At 43.5% G+C, this 16,661-nt stretch overlaps 2 protein-coding genes across 9 annotated transcripts in view; one reads left to right on the forward strand and one right to left on the reverse strand.

The window, feature by feature from the left end:
• The window catches only part of LOC106562166 (leucine zipper protein 1), a 66,609-nt gene extending 56,376 nt beyond the window's left edge, over nucleotides 1–10,233 (forward strand). For all 4 annotated transcript variants that reach the window (XM_014126884.2, XM_014126960.2, XM_014127109.2 and 1 more), the window contains 2 exons: nucleotides 4–284; nucleotides 4,917–10,233. In XM_014126884.2, coding sequence (XP_013982359.1) covers nucleotides 4–243 — 240 coding nt within the window. In that variant the 3' untranslated portion in view covers nucleotides 244–284; nucleotides 4,917–10,233. The remainder of the gene's footprint in view (nucleotides 1–3; nucleotides 285–4,916) is intronic.
• Nucleotides 10,234–13,369: 3,136 nt separating this feature from the next.
• Nucleotides 13,370–16,661, reverse strand: part of LOC106562352 (lysine-specific histone demethylase 1A) — a 29,312-nt gene continuing 26,020 nt past the window's right edge. For all 5 annotated transcript variants that reach the window (XM_014127505.2, XM_014127435.2, XM_014127290.2 and 2 more), the window contains 3 exons: nucleotides 15,913–16,040; nucleotides 15,503–15,649; nucleotides 13,370–14,555 (listed from right to left, as the gene is read on the reverse strand). In XM_014127505.2, the coding sequence (XP_013982980.1) occupies nucleotides 14,370–14,555; nucleotides 15,503–15,649; nucleotides 15,913–16,040 (461 nt within the window). In that variant the 3' untranslated portion in view covers nucleotides 13,370–14,369. The remainder of the gene's footprint in view (nucleotides 14,556–15,502; nucleotides 15,650–15,912; nucleotides 16,041–16,661) is intronic.

Genomic DNA, 16,661 nt, shown 5'->3' on the forward strand with positions numbered 1-16,661 from the left:
TAGGCTGCTGACGACACGGACCCCAACCCTGGGTCGTGGAGGACAAGGCCGGCGCCCGGTGACCTAGATCCCTATGAGAGGGAGAGCGAGAGGAGCTCCAGGACAGAGGTAGGGTCCAGCAGAGGGACGAGGACCACAGCTGCCAGACCAGCGCTCTTGTCCAATAGGGGTCATGCTGGCCGGGTGGAGGGAAGGACCGGGCGCGGCAATCGACAGTGGAGCAATCGTCAGACCGACGACTAAACCGGCCAACCGTCTTAGTCTCTCCGCTTCATAATATCCAGGTAGGATATGTCAAAGCAAAGTTCCAGGAACCTGCTGTCTGGCCTAGCATTGCTTATTGATAAGAGTATGTTTAATGTCTGAGGTTGATATATATTGTCTGATAAAGTTTAGTAGGGGTGTAACGATACACGTATTTGTCCCGAACCGTTCTGTATGGGGAGCTCGGTTCGGTCTGCACTGTGAACCTGACAGAATTTAATTTTTAAGATCTGTCAAGTTATTTGGATTTTTACAAATTATCTTTCAAAGACAGGGTCCTGAAAAAGGGATATTTCATTTTTTGCTGATTTTTTAAAATATATATATATATAACTTGACAGATCTTAACTTGACAGATCTTCATTGTAAAGGGTTTAAACACTAATGAATGAACCATAAACAATTAATGAACATGCACCTGTGGAACGGTTGTTAAGACACTAACAGCTCACAGACGGTAGGCAATTAAGGTCACAGTTATGAAAACTTAGGACACTAAAGAGGCCTTTTTACTGACTCTGAAAAACACCAAAAGAAAGATGCCCAGTGTCCCTGCTCATCTGTGTGAATGTGCCTTAGGCATGCTGCAAGGAGGCATGAGGACTGCAGATGTGGCAAGGGCAATAAATTGCAATGTCCGTACTGTGAGATGCCTAAGACAGCGCTACAGGGAGACAGGACGGATAACTGATCGTCCTCGCAGTGGCAGATCATGTGTAACAACACCTGCACAGGATCGATACATCCGAACATCAGGTACAGGATGGCAACAACAACTGCCCGAGTTACACCAGGAATGCACAATCCCTCCATCAGTGCTCAGACTGTCCGCAATAGGCTGAGAGAGGCTGGACTGAGGGCTTGGAGGCCTGTTGCAAGGCAGGTCCTCACGAGACATCACCGGCAACAACGTCGCCTATGGGCACAAACCCACCGTCGCTGGACCAGACAGGACTGGCAAAAAGTGCTCTTCAGTGACAAATCGCAGTTTTGTCTCAGCAGGGGTGAGGGTCAGATTCGCGTTTATTGTCGAAAGAATGAGCGTTACACCGAGGCCTGTACTCTGGAGCAGGATCGATTTGGAGGTGGAGGGTCCGTCATGGTCTGGGGCGGTGTGTCACAGCATCATCGGACTGAGCTTGTTGTCATTGCAGGCAATCTCAACACTGTGCGTTACAGGGAAGACATCCTCCTCCCTCATGTGGTACCCTTCCTGCAGGCTCATCCTGACATGACCCTCCAGCATGACAATGCCACCAGCCATACTGCTCGTTCTGTGTGTGATTCCCTACAAGACAGGAATGTCAGTGTTCTGCCATGGCCAGCGAGGAGCCCGGATCTCAATCCCATTGAGCAGGTCTGGGACCTGTTGGATCGGAGGGTGAGAGCAAGGGCCTTTCCCCCCAGAAATGTCCGGGAACTTGCAGGTGCCTTGGTGGAAGAGTGGGGTAACATCTCACAGTAAGAACTGGCAAATCTGGTGCAGTCCATGAGGAGGAGATGCACTGCAGTACTTAATGCAGCTGGTGGCCACACCAGATACCGACTGTTACTTTAGATTTTTGTTCAGGGACACATTATTCCATTTCTGTTAGTCACATGTCTGCGGATCTTGTTCAGTTTGTCTCAGTTGTTGAATCTCATGTTTATACAAATATTTACACATGTTAAGTTTGCTGAAAATAAACGCAGTTGACAGTGAGAGGACTTTTCTTTTTTCCTTTTTTATATGTATACAGACGCTACCGTTGAAAAGTTTGGGGTCACTTAGAAATGTCCTTGTTTTTGAAAGAAAAGCTAATTTTTCGTCCATTAAAATAACATCAAATTTATCAGAAATATAGTGTAGACATTGTTAAGGTTGATAATGACTATTGTAGCTGGAAACGGCAGATTTTTTTTAAATTAAATATCTACATAGGCGTACGGAGGCCCATTATCAGCAACCATCACCCCTGTGTTCCAATGGCACGTTGTGTTAGCTAATCCAAGTTTATTATTTTAAAGGCTAATTGATCATTAGAAAACCCTTTTGCTATTGTTAGCACAAATGAAAACTGGCCTTTAGACTAGTTGAGTATCTGGAGCATCAGCATTTGTGGGTTCAATTACAGGCTCAAAATGGCCAAGAACAAAGCACTTTCTTCTGAAACTCATCAGTCTATTCTTGTTCTGAGAAATGAATGCTATTCCATGCGAGAAATTGCCAAGAAACTGAAGATCTCGTACAATGCTGTGTACTACTCCCTTCACAGAACGACACAAACTGGCTCTAACCAGAATAGAAAGAGCGGGAGGCCCCGGTGCACAACTGAGCAAGAGGACAAGTACATTAGTGTCTAGTTTGAGAAACGGACGCCTCACCAGTCCTCAACTGGCAGCTTCATTAAATAGTACCCACAAAACACCAGTCTCAACGTCAACAGTGAAGAGGCGACTCCTGGTTGCTGTCCTTCTAGGCAGAGTTCCTCTGTCCAGTGTCTGTGTTCTTTTGCCCATCTCTTAATCTTTTATTTTTATTGGCTAGTCTGAGATATGGCTTTTTCTTTGCAACTCTGCCTAGAAGGCCAGTATTTTGCAGCCGGGAACTAGTTCTGTACTATGGTGAGTGGGTGGGGTCGATAAACCAGGGAGATTCTCCATCGTTTAAGTCTCCAGTTTGGTAACATTTTGGCTTCCCAGTAGACTACAACGGTGATGGACAGAGAGAGTATATGTCTCCACTGCACAACCAGAATAGCCTATGCAGCTGCCAACACCTCAAATATGTTGACACGTTTACGTCGACGTAAACGCACAACAACAAAAAAACACAACCTATGCATTCAAGCAGCCCTTCACAGCTGATTCTGACCGGGCCAAATAAATTACAAGAGCGGTAGGTATGTTTATAGTCGTGGATATGCGCCCATTCTCGGTGGTTGAAAATAGGGTGTTTCAGCACCTAGTGGAAGTGCTCGAGACACGTTACAAACTTCACCCTCTCGCACTCATTTCAGCAAACAGGTAGTACCCGATCTATATATAAGCAAGCTAAATCAGCTGAAGTTGTCAGTGAATTGACCAGTGCACCCTGTGTAGGGCTTACTACAGATGGATGGACCTCCAGGGCTACAGACAGCCCATCACATTACCCCAGAGCAGGAAATTAGATGTATCTTGCTAAAGATGCCCCCTTTATGAGAGTCAGTGCGCATATTGTTCTCTTTGTAAGGAAACATAATAGCATAGACCTATAAAATGTCTGAACCATGTTCACATGTTGATTTCACATGCATATTGAACTTTATTTTAGTGTTGAATAATCGTGTTTTTTCATTTAAAAATAATACTAAGTGTTGGTACTCCTGTTGGTGCTCTCATCAGGCATTATATAACTCATGATCATATATGGAGTTAAGAATACCAACACTTTGGATTTTCTTAAATAAACAAAAATTAACTACAGTGACTATTGGCATTTCATTTTTCTGCTCTACCGAAACTGAACTGTAACCGCAATAAGTACCGAACCACGACCCCAAAACCGCAATAAGTACCGAACCACGACCCCAAAACCGCAATAAGTACTGAACCACGACCACAAAACCACAATAAGTACCGAACCACGACCCCAAAACCGCAATAAGTACCGAACCACGACCCCAAAACCACAATGTACTGAACCATGACCCCAAAACCACAATAAGTACCGAACCACGACCCCAAAACCACAATAAGTACCGAACCACGACCCCAAAACCGCAATAAGTACCGAACCACGACCCCAAAACCACAATAAGTACTGAACCACGACCCCAAAACCACAATAAGTACTGAACCACGACCCCAAAACCACAATAAGTACCGAACCACGACCCCAAAACCACAATAAGTACCGAACCACGACCCCAAAACCACAATAAGTACCGAACCACGACCCCAAAACCGCAATAAGTACCGAACCACGACCCCAAAACCGCAATAAGTACCGAACCACGACCCCAAAACCGCAATAAGTACCGAACCACGACCCCAAAACCGCAATAAGTACCGAACCACGACCCCAAAACCGCAATAAGTACCGAACCACGACCCCAAAACCGCAATAAGTACCGAACCACGACCCCAAAACCGCAATAAGTACCGAACCACGACCCCAAAACCGCAATAAGTACCGACCCACGACCCCAAAACCGCAATAAGTACCGAACCGTGGGTGTGGTTATTGCTGTATAGTGTTGTCAACTGACGAGACAACAGGAAGGGTCATCTTCTCATCGCACTGAAGCTCTGTGATAGCCATGACTACTACAACAGGAAGGGTCATCTTCTCAGCTCATTGAAGCTCTGTGATAGCCATGACTACTACAACAGGAAGGGTCATCTTCTCAGCTCATTGAAGCTCTGTGATAGCCATGACTACTACAACAGGAAGGGTCATCTTCTCAGCTCATTGAAGCTCTGTAATAACCATGACTACTACTGTATTTCTATGGTGGGAATCTTTTTAGAACTTGACCAGAGGATAAAAATCTGATTCCAGACTGAGCCACTGGACTGCTTGACTACACTTGTTACTTTAATCAAAGGATGCGCTAGTTTAATTACTCCTACTCTAATGATGCCAGCCAGCCCTCTAAGTGTACGACTTGTGCTCTCTTTTCTTCCAGAGCTCTCCATCCCCCCCCCAAACTGCACAACAAGGAGGAATGTACTGCGTCCCACATCTCTAACCCCCCCCCACTCCCCCCCAGCAACAGCAGTGGCAGGCAAGTTCCTGCCAAGTCCCTGTCCAGCAACAACCCATGCTTCGGAGTCTAAAAACAAGATGGCCACCTGTAAAACCTTCCACCACAACGTCCATGTATAAACCCTGGATGACTGACTGGTTGCTGTATTGAAGCCACCGCGCAGCCATCTTGATTTTGGAAGCTATGGAAATGCATTTATTAATGTCTACATAAGTTTTTGACATTCTATTACAGACACCTTTGGCAATACTTTTAAAATATATTATGTGAGCTAAACATAAAAATAAAAAACTTGTTAAAAATATTCCTTTAAGTATTTTTTGTAGAGTACTAATGTTTACTCTCCCCACTACAACAACAAAATACTTAAATGCATGTAATGTTGACCTTAAAACATTGAATTTAAATACTCTAGAATACATTCCTATGGAGGACTGCTCATACTAGGGAGTGCCAATATGGCCGACCGGTGGCTTCAAAGCCTCTCAGTGGTTTATACAGAGTGTCAGCAATCCAGGGTTTATATATGTAATTGATCTGCACAGACCACTTCAGTTGTATTATAATATGCCCATATACAGTGTCGCGATGGAGTGGACCCCACCACCAGCCAACGTACCCTCTTCCGCTTCTTCTCCTACCTGATGTATTATAATGTATTGCTCCAACTTGACAAGGGAGAGACGCTCACTCGGGTGACTGGGTCTGGAGGTGTGTGTGTGTGTGTGTGTGGGGGGGGACCGAGAGAAGAGGGGAGTGACACAGGAAGGAAGGATTTGTTGTCTTTCAGAATGGACCGTTACAAGACCTCACTTTGGAACTTCCAAGCGGAGCTCCCCCAAGCTGCACATAGATGTGACCAAAAACAGGGAGTGAATTACTTTTTATTTTTATTTTTTAAAGGTCCTCTGATCTCGGAAATGTGTGTGTGTGTGTGTATATATATATATATATATATATATATTTTTTTTTTACTTCATTTGGTGAGCTTTTGTCCATGTGTTTGCTTCATACTGACAACCATAGCAGTTTTTGCAGGGTTTTATTTTGCACATCGTACACCTATATCTATTTTTAACCTACAAACATGACTATCGTCCCAGAGAATGCATAATGTGGGCCTAAAAGAAGGTTGACTGTAGGGCTTTGAGGAAGTTTGCATGTTTCAACATAATGTATAAGAGGAGCATTTTGGAGTTGTGTGCCTCCAGTTTCCCAGCATGTTGTCTGCTTCAAGAACAACAAAGACAAGGACCCTGTCATAGACCCATTCTTATTTTCTTATAGGCTGCAAACTCAATATCCTCTTCAACATCTGTCCCTATGCAATAAGGAAGATAATAGCTAAGTACTTTGATCAACAACCTTCAAATTGTGGTTCATTTGGTTACTCAGTAATTCGCTCCCTGTTGCTCGCCACCGTCTCTTCCCCCTACTCAACTGGACTCTAGAATTTGTCTATTGGGACACACAGCAGGAAGGAAGGTCCATCCCCCTTTGTCTGCACTCAATGAATGATGGAATGCACTTATTTAAGCTTGGGGGACATGCATTTGTCATCTGGAACAGGACTACTATTCCCATGGTGCTCTGCTTCAGCGCACTTTCCTCCAACTGTAACTGATGCCCTGGATCTAGCAGTAAAATGTGCTGCGCTGCTGTGAACAGCCAATCAAACATAGGAATTCTCCAATCACCACAAGGAACAATCAGTCAAGATACATGCGACTGTGTTTGCGTTGCGATTCGTCTCAACTTCTCCCTGTTTCTATAGAAGTGTATTTTGTTGTAATATTTAAACTGGACTTTTCATTGTTGGATTAGGGAGGGTTCTCGGTCACTCTGGCCAGAAACGGAGATCACTGGGTTGCCATAGAAACACAACCAGTCTGGCAGGTGGTGAGGCCTGATGTACTCATACAGGCAATACTCTGAACTCTGACCTACAAACTCTGGTAGGAAGTTCCCCCTTGATACTGGTCAGTCATTGTCATTTAGCCTTGCCTGTGTAGTAGCAGCCGACCAGCCGTTTCACTGTTTAGCTTTCATATTTATTTGTTATTTACCACAAAATGCATTTACCTATTTTTGTCATTGTGAATGTTACAATTTGGTGATGGGGACCTACCATTTACAGTCCTTTAGATTTAATAGTGTATTGTTTATGGGAAATGGAAGAAGTCATTACACACAAAGAATACAAATATAATCACCCCTAACACCGAAATCACCACGTTGTATTCCTCTAACCTTGTGGAAATGTGAGGTGCAATTCCCCTCCTGCTGGCTACACATTACTAAGCTGTTGAGCCTAGGCTGTGTGAATTACTCCCTAGTATTTCAGTCAAGGTTGGTCTAAAGGTTGTGTGGACAAGTATAATGAATGCAGTCATTACACATTTGAAAAGATTTTCACATTTGTAGAGAATATTTTATTGAAGACCATTGTGGTTTCAATTGAAGAAAAATCTACAGACGAGTAAAAGACCCCCAATCTTTTGAATTGAATAATGTTTTTGTTTTCCCCTTCAAAAAATCTTCAAAGGACCCATTAAAATAATGTTCGCTGCCCAAAATGTTCTGACCTTTCTATTTGCCGGTCAGAAGTGCTCCAGCTCGGCATCATAAAGCATTAGTGTTGCCATGTGGCCTCTTACACGGCTACTGGCCCATCCTGTGAACATGTGTTCAGTGCAAACACACACACCGCTTGATGTTGTTCAGAAGCCCGGCGCTGATGTGCCAAGGGCTACGTGATGACTTATCCACTTCAGAAGGCTTCTGTTGTTGACCAGCTCTCAGTTACCAGGATGACAACCGCCAGAAGGCCACTCATTCCAAATCTGTATTTCCGACCTCATCACTTCTTTCCTGCACAGTGGTTCCAGTTTCCCCTCTTCTTCCCCCTCCTCCCCCTCCAAGAATGCCACGATTCTTAACGACCGTGATAAGTATTGCTAGTTCTGAGAGCCGTTTTACAGTCTGCCAAGGCTTGCCGGCAGACACTGATATACAGCCCCCGGGTAGCCGAAAGGTCAAGGCTGGAGCTAATCGCGTCTTTCCCTTGGACTTTGGGGGTTATAAATACTGTGAGGAAAGCAAAACGATTTGGCAGCGGCCAGCACTAACCCGAAATGGAGGCAGTTGATGAGTGCCAGTCAGAACTGGCTCGCGCCGATGTGTAAACCAAAATCCACGTGCTGGTTGTCCATCATAGCCAAAGGGTTTATGTGTGATGCTCATATAAAAGTGTCTGTGCAGACTCTTGTTGCGATTCACTCACTGGGGACAGTTTGATAGTCTGCAGTTAGCTAGTGAACTCCAGCCCATCTTAATGAGATGCTGATTTCAGAGGTCCGTGTCAAAGTTGAGCCCAGGAACATCACAGGCTGTCATTCCCATAGACCTACATCACCATGGGTCGGTTATCATCAAATTTCATTGATCCTATGATGCAAGGCCAGCACCCCTGTCTGCTCAGATAATCAAGAGCGATCATTGCTGTAGGGAGATTGACCTTCTCCGATCATGCCTAATCTGACAGAGGGAGACTAGGTTTAGACAGGATAAACCTCAGCCAATTTTTGAGATGAGAACTAAACTCTTAACATTCCTCATTATGTAACTTCTGGTGTAATAAACATCTGTTATTTACGAGCCGTTGTTTTTTCCTCTCTTACAAGGTAGCGTAGAATGTAGTTAGTGGAGCGGGACCAGAGAGCAGAAATGGCTCTTTGGAGTGACTTGCCATTGGTCCTGTAGGGCCTCTTTTGTAAGGTGAGGGTTCATGGTGTCTTTGGACATCAGAAACGGTAATCTGCACTTAACCAGCACTTAAATTAAGACCCTACATAAGTAAGCCCCCTTTTAGCTGCCCTTTTGTCAAAAGTTGCTTTTGCCCCTGAGAATTGTATTCCACTCTTTGATTTATTTTCTTCGCTGAATGTATGGTCATCAAAGATGAGATATATATATATATATATAGTGTAAATGTGTGTTTTTGCACCGGCCAAATTGGAAAAAGTTGCTTGGAGCAATTGCGAAACAACTCGTCTGATAATGTGAGGAGTTGTGGACTGTCACATTTATTGTACAGATTATTATAAAGTGCTTCATTTTTTTTATTTTTTACGATTGATTTCCTGAGTCATGGCACTTGTGTGTGGCCCTGCCTTCTAAAATTGTGCCATAATCATTCCACAGTATTTCCAGTTTACAGTCTGAGACAGCGCCAGTGTTTTCCAAGATGGAGACCCTGTCTCTTCAACTATTTGTGCTGAAATAAGGGGAAATATTCAATTTGAGGGTTTCTTTTGTTTTCAACTCATGTATTTTTTGTTTCAACAAAAGATGTCTTATTTTGGAAGCTGTATCGGATAGATTTTATTTAACAAAATCTTGTAATTTTGTAAAGTGGGCCTTATTGAAATATATGTAAGATTTTGTTGTTGCTAGATATGCATCTTTCTCATTAATGCACTCCTGGAGAGTACTTCCTGTTTTTTTTAGTTTTTTTTATGTGAGAGATGTCATGATCTCGAGCTATGACATGAGATGGCAAGCCAACAGAGATTTGTTGTAGTCTCTGTCGATTTGAGAGTAATGTACGTTTTATCAAGAGCGTGTCTGCTCCGTCCACGCGGTCTAAAGTCATTCTCCATGTGGCGTCCTGTTATTAGCGCTTCAGGAATCAGTCATTCTAACAGGTTCTCTGTTTTCTCTCTCATGCATTCAGGGTTTATTCATCTTGTGTGCTGTATGTAAGTGCTGCCAAAGAAAGAGATGTTCAGGCCTCGAGACACACACACCTACACACACTCCAACATGAACAACTGGATATTCTCCACACACACCTACTCACACTCCCACATAGACACACAGAGGAATTTTGTCCTGTACGATCAAGTTGGAAATCATGTATTTTATATTGCAGTGTGTTTATAAATGGATAGAAATGACTCTTAAGCGGCTGGAGGGAACGTATGGTCGTATTAAAGAGAAACATTTATGAAATCAGATCAGAAGGGTTATTGTGGATGTCGCTGCTCTGAGCTTCTCTCTGTGTGTCAGTGATACACGGCAAACTGTGCGGGATGCTTTTTCTGTCCTAGGGTAATATACATTTGTGCATGTTTAACCTTACCGCGTTCTGCATGTAGGTCTCTCCAAGCTGCCAACTGTACAGTGGATTATGTATTCCAATAAAAATAAAAAAAACTACCTGTTTGTAACCATGTTTTTGTGTCTATCTTGACTATACTTTGTTATGGGAAATTGGAGAACCCCACCCACTCATTTTAGTTTAACAATTTGACAGCACCTTACCCCAGAGTGTGTGTGTGGGTGAGAGCAACACTTCCATTGCTTTATACCCCCGGCAATTGAGGCTTGTCTAGAGAGAGGCTTTTGACTGTGTGCAAGATAAGCAAACTAGCACAAATACATCAGGTGATAGGGGAGAAACTTGTGGAATGCCTAGTCAGCACACACCTCTCTGTTAAACGGCTCCACCAGGTAGTGAGAAGGCTAGGCTTGTTCCCTGACAGTCTTACGGCCAGCAGGTCTAGTAAAGGGTTATAGACTTATTCTGGAGACTTGGATTAGTAACAGCAGATGTACAACTGAGTGCATTTGATAGCATGTTGTGATAGCATGCATATTGCTTACGAGTTTGTCAAAAAATGATTTTAAAGCGGTTATGAAGACACCCGGCACATCAGTTGTACAAACTGAGTGTGAATTATCCCATTAATTGAGTTCTGGAAATGTGCTACATGGCTTTAGTTTGGGTCACAATGCAGAAAAGGTTTGGGGAACCACTGTGGAGGTTGAATCAGATCATAATCACCAGGTCGTCTGCTGGATAGGGACTTCACTGTGAACCACTGAGGATGGTACGCAGGTCCCATCTGGAGTGGGTGACCTACATGTTGTGTGTGTCAAGAATACAAATAATCATCCTCTATGCAAAATTGTAATCTATGCAAGTTCGTAATGGTGAGAAAGAACTGTTTCAACTTCCAAGAGCAAAACTTTTTAATATAAAAACCTAGGAATATTTACTCCATTGGTAGAGCATGGAACTTGCAGCGCCAGGGTTGTGGGTTCGATTCCCACAGCGAACCATTACGAACAAATATGAAAATGTATGCACTCACTACTGTAAGTCGCTCTGGATAAGAGCATCTGCTAAATGACTAAAATGTAAAACAAAAAAACAGGATGCGGATGTCTGTGCAGTACTTTCCTGTATACAGACAGATGATTTATGTTTCAAAGTGGTTCTAGAACAATAAGGAACACAAGCTTACATGACTCGCAACCTGTTAGTGCCTGCATTTTGACACTTTATGTGCCCATAGATTATTTTTCATTAATTCTACTGTCATCCTGACTTTGGTCTGAGTACCTCGTCTACGAGTTGTTTCTTGGAACTGCTGTCACATCTTGTGACTGGCATCCGCTTTTTTTGGTCTTTTGTTTTGTGTGTGTACACATTTTTACCCCACCTGTGACGTCTGTACAGGCTGCAGTGTGAGTCACAAGGCTGTTGGAGGAGATGTGTTCAGACAGGCCTCAGCCTTGTGTAACTAGCCTCGACCAGCAGAGAGACATACACCTGCCAGTAGGAGAGCAAAGTGGTGTTTGAGAACTCCAATGGAAACTGTTGTGTGTGTATAATAACGTAAAGCCCACTAGCCACCAACTTCTACCCTGGCCCCATGGTGAACCACACGTGGAAATAACCCAGTGCCAACCTTGATGAGAGCTATTTCAATATATTTCCCAACCAAAGTTACTATAGTTAAGTCAAACCGCCCTACTGTGGTCGAGGGGCCATCATGCCCAGGGAAAATCTCACTAATAATATAGGGGTACTAGTACTAAACTATGTTCCCAAACCGCCAAACCGTGCAATTTCTCCTTGGTCCATCAGACCCCCACAATGGCGTTGGTTGCCAAAGCCTTGCCCAGCCACCACAGACATGCTCCAGGGAGCAGGCCAATGGTCAGAAGGGTCAGAGGACAGGGAGAATCAGTGCTACATAAAGAGGCCACCCAGGTCAGAGATGTGTGGCTAAATCCCAATTATCTCTCTTTCTTCCCAAAGTGTGCACTTGTTCACTGCCCTTTACTGATTTGAAAGGAAATGACTGCTATAAAATCAGGCAGGTCACCCATGATACAAATCAGGATTCAACATCCATGTCTGAGGATGTTGGGAGATGACATGGAAACCCAACGTGCTCTCAGAGCATTTTATATTATTCTGTATGTAAATCCGTGACACTCCATTTAGAATGTTACATTTTGTACGGTATGTATTAATTTGTGGATGTACAGTTGAAGTTTACATACACTTAGGTTGGAGTCATTAACTTGTTTTTCAAACACTCCACAAATTATAGTTTTGGCAAGTCGGTTAGGACATCTACTTTGTGCATGACACAAGTAATTTGTCCAACAATTGTTTACAGCACTTATTAAATGTCCGGAATTGTGAAAAACTGAGTTTAAATGTATATGGCTAAGGTGTATGTAAACTTCCGACTTCAACTGTACGTTCAGAACGTTATGGATTTGCAAAAAGTTAATTGTTAAATTCCAATTTGTGGCAAACGTTAGCTAGGTGGATAAAACTAACATCATGTAACCATACCAAACACATTTTTTCCCCCTGGATTTATGTTTACTATGTTACATCTAGTCTGGGAAACCAGCCACAAGGGGCAACAGTGAGCATTGTTGGAAGTAGGAATCACGGTTGAATGTCTATTTCTGACGTGAGAGCTTGTCTAAGATATATAGTGGAAACTCCCACTAGCCCATGACTCCACTAAACCAATGCTTTCAGATTTGTTGGAAGTAGCCAAGCGAGAGGATTTACTCCACCCAAAATATGTCTGAGATAAGCCCTTTTTTGTATGGAGGTCTATCAGTGTCAAATTACGTGAGGTTTATTTGATCGAATAGAAGTTTCCACATTTTTAGGCTGTTACAAATGTTTTGATATAAGTGGATGCATGTGGCATTCTGGCAACTTTGAGACAAACAATTTACGTGTGTGAACTACAGGCACTATCTGCCCTCTCATTGGCTAGAATGGTCCCACCTGCTCTTGCCTTCAATCATTGACATGTATTTCCATGGTTAGAGCAGTCACCTCGACCAACTTGTCAATATAATAGATCATCTTTGAAAGTAGTGAAAGAGATGATTGGGAAGCACCCTCTGGGTGTGGACACTGGTCAGGAAGCAAGTCATTGACCATCTCCTCCACTCATAATTGCCTGGGTTGTGTTCACGAGGCATGAAATGGAAGAAGTGAAACAGGGAGGTACTATCTGAACCTGTTCAATAACAAAATAAAATTGGGGACACACATGCATTTATTAGATTTGTATACCCAAATGTTGAAAACATATCAAAAAGGTATGCAACGCCAACAATAAAATACACCAAGACAAGCTGCTAAGTACAATAAGTAACAAAAACATTCACAACTGGATTTTTTTCTCAACATAAATCATTGTAAAAAGATAAATACTAACTGCTATTTTTTCCCCCACTACTCCTCTATGCATCATACCCTACACGGTACAGGTCCTATTCAGTAGGAGGCATACAACTAACATTAGCCTTAAAACAATCAATACAATGCACTTGTAGGCTACAACATCGTAGCAGCTAGAATATTTTTTATAGAAAAATACATCAGGTTTAAAATGGGAGTGAAACAGTGCTAAGGTGTTAATGCTAGCTAGGGATGGATCAGCGCATGATTGGCTGTCCTTTGTGGCTTTGTCTGTGTTTCTGGATTCCATTGGCTGCTGATCCTTCTCTTCAGCCCCTCCATCCATTTAATGTTAGGGAGGTGGACCAGTAACAGGAAGGTCGCTGGTTCAAGTCCCGGGATGGGCGACGATAAAGTGGACCTGGGTTAGCATGACACCTAGTGTAGTGTCTTCCTACTGGAATAAGACTGGGAAGTGGGAACCAGATCTGTCCTACCAAAGAGGCTTTCGTTACCTTCAACAACCAGATCCTAGCATGAGCCTGCTCAAACAGCACTATGGTTAACTAGCGGCGCTGGAAGGGACACTAAACCAGCTGAGAGTTCCATTGGAGGTTCCACTTAACTGCATTGACTGTCGAGTTATGAGGAGGGGGAACGATGCAGGATAAGAGATGTGCCCGAGACATGACTGGTGCTGGCTCGGTCCTTTGGGAATGTGCAGTTTGTTTGTCCAGTAACATCGATGGTGGTTAAACATTAACACAAAATTACAGGCACATTTTTTTACATCTTAGTTAGCGGGAGTCACCGACATCACTTGAACATAGAAGAACACTGGTATAAGGGGCAGGGTTCTAGACACTGGGGGAGGGCTGAGGGGCGGCAGTGGGTGTGGCTTGTCGGGGGAGGGTGTACATGGCGCCCAGGAACTGGTCGGCGATGCGTCCCGCCTCTCGCAGGCCGCTGAGCAAAGCGCCGTGCACCGTGGCTGGGTAGTTGCGGATCGTGTGCTCACCGGCGAAGAACAGACGTGGGACGGGCTGCGAACAAAGGGGGGGGGGGATGACAAACATCAAAACGACAAACTCATCAGCCAACACAGAAATATGAGTGTTCCCATGTCAGAACGACTCAGTTTGGTTCAATAAGTTGTGGGTTGGCTAAGGAGGATGATATTTTGCAAATATGCTCTGGTGGTTCCGGGTATGTTTTTTAAATATAAACTTGCGCTAATATCCAGTGTTCTCATTGGCTTAGAGCGAGGTGAAGGTTCTGATGATGTAATAGATGGGGCTTTACACTCTTTATTCATAAGGACAACATGCATGTGGGCAAAATAATGTCGGGTTCGGGCCTTTGCCACTCCATTCACTATATACGAATCAAAAGTGTGATGCCAGTACTGAATTAAGTAGTGGAGTGTGTCACTAGGGGTTCAGCAGTGATGGTGACACCTTATCGTATTTGATCTGGTTCATTATTACTATACTTATTTCTCAGATCCGCCATTTTGAGAAAAGATGTGAAGATTTGAAGATGTGCATCCATAGATGTTATACTAAATTTGGTGCCGATTGGTCCAGTGGTTCTGGATAAGAAGACTTTTAAAGTAGTCAACCTCATTGAAAATGATCAAAAATACATCAAATTGAATTCTGATATTTGGCAAGCGTGGATGAACATTACATAAGTAACTCGTCCTAGGGCAAAGTTAAATTTTTCCTGATCGTGGCACAGTGGGCACATAGCTGAACCCCGGCATTGCTGCTTGCAGCTATATTTATATATGTAGTGTTCACAGCCTTAATCACAAAGCAGAGTACTGCACAGAATTAGCCTATTCCTGGACTTGAAAGCACTTTGAATGGAGATTTTCCACTGAGTGTACTTATTGACCCAGGACTAGGCTTAATTTGTATCTGGCAAACTGTCTCGTAATGTATCGTATTTCTTAGTGGTCAGATGTGTTAGTAGTCCCATGTGTTACCTGTGACGCTCCGGGGATGGCGGGGCCGGGGGTGATGGGCTGGGCCATGAGGTCATAGTCGTTACCGGAGGAACCGGCCGCAACGTACGAGTAGGAGCCCCGCGCCCAGGGGTCGGCACGCCAACGCGTCACCACCGTTTCCTTGGGCTGCCGTGACAACAAAGAAAAGACAGATTCCATGCCGATATTAGATTCCAGTAAACATGGTTGGGAAACACTAAACAGTTCCAACGCTAACCAACATGAATAACTACATATAAACAATTTTTTCATTATGTATTTGACTGGTGGTGGAAAGGACTCAAACTATAGAAATGGATATTATGATTCAAGTTTACGTTACGTGGTGGGAGGACCGGTGGCGGCCATATTGAGTGTTATTCTATTTTTATGTACAAATTCACACATACCTGAGGTACTGCGCTGCTTCCGAAGATACCTTTGAGGATGGCAAGGCAGCGTCCGACAATGACATCGTCGCTGATGTTCTCCATGATGCCGGCCGCCTCTCCGGCCATCAGCGCCAGCAGTATGGGGGCTGGGAGGGGGGGAACACATGGGTCAATTTCGCAGTAACACTGTCAAAAAGGCATATGTGAAAATGCAGTTGTGTAAACTAACTATGTAAAAATTCTTTATAGTGCTACTTAAGTCGTTTTGTGGGGTATTTTTACTTTACTATTTATTTTATTTAACTAGGCAATTCAGTTAAGAACAAATTCTTATTTACAATGACGGCCTAGGAACAGTGGGTTAACTGCCTTGTTCAGGGGCAGAACGACAGATTTTTACCTTGTCAGCTCGGGGATTCAATCTAGCAGCCTTTCAGTTACTGGCCCAACACTCTAACCACCCAATGCTGCATCAGTGCCACTTAAAAGTTTGTTTTTGGACAATAATTTGCTACGTGCTGCTACAACTTTTACTCCCCTACATTCTTAAAGAAAATCAGTACTTTATACATTTTCCCTGACACCCAAAAGTACTCGTTACATTTCAAATGCTCAGGCAGGACAGCTATATGGTCCAATTCACAAACCTATCAATATAGCGCTATGGCAGACTTACTAAACACAAATACTGCGTTGGTAAATTATGTCTGAGTGTTCGTGTGCCCCTGGCTGTCCGTAAATAAAAAGCAGCAAGACAAGTGTGCCAT

This window comes from Salmo salar, chromosome ssa01 (assembly GCF_905237065.1).
Source record: "Salmo salar chromosome ssa01, Ssal_v3.1, whole genome shotgun sequence".
In the NCBI taxonomy this organism is placed as follows: Eukaryota; Metazoa; Chordata; class Actinopteri; order Salmoniformes; family Salmonidae; genus Salmo; species Salmo salar.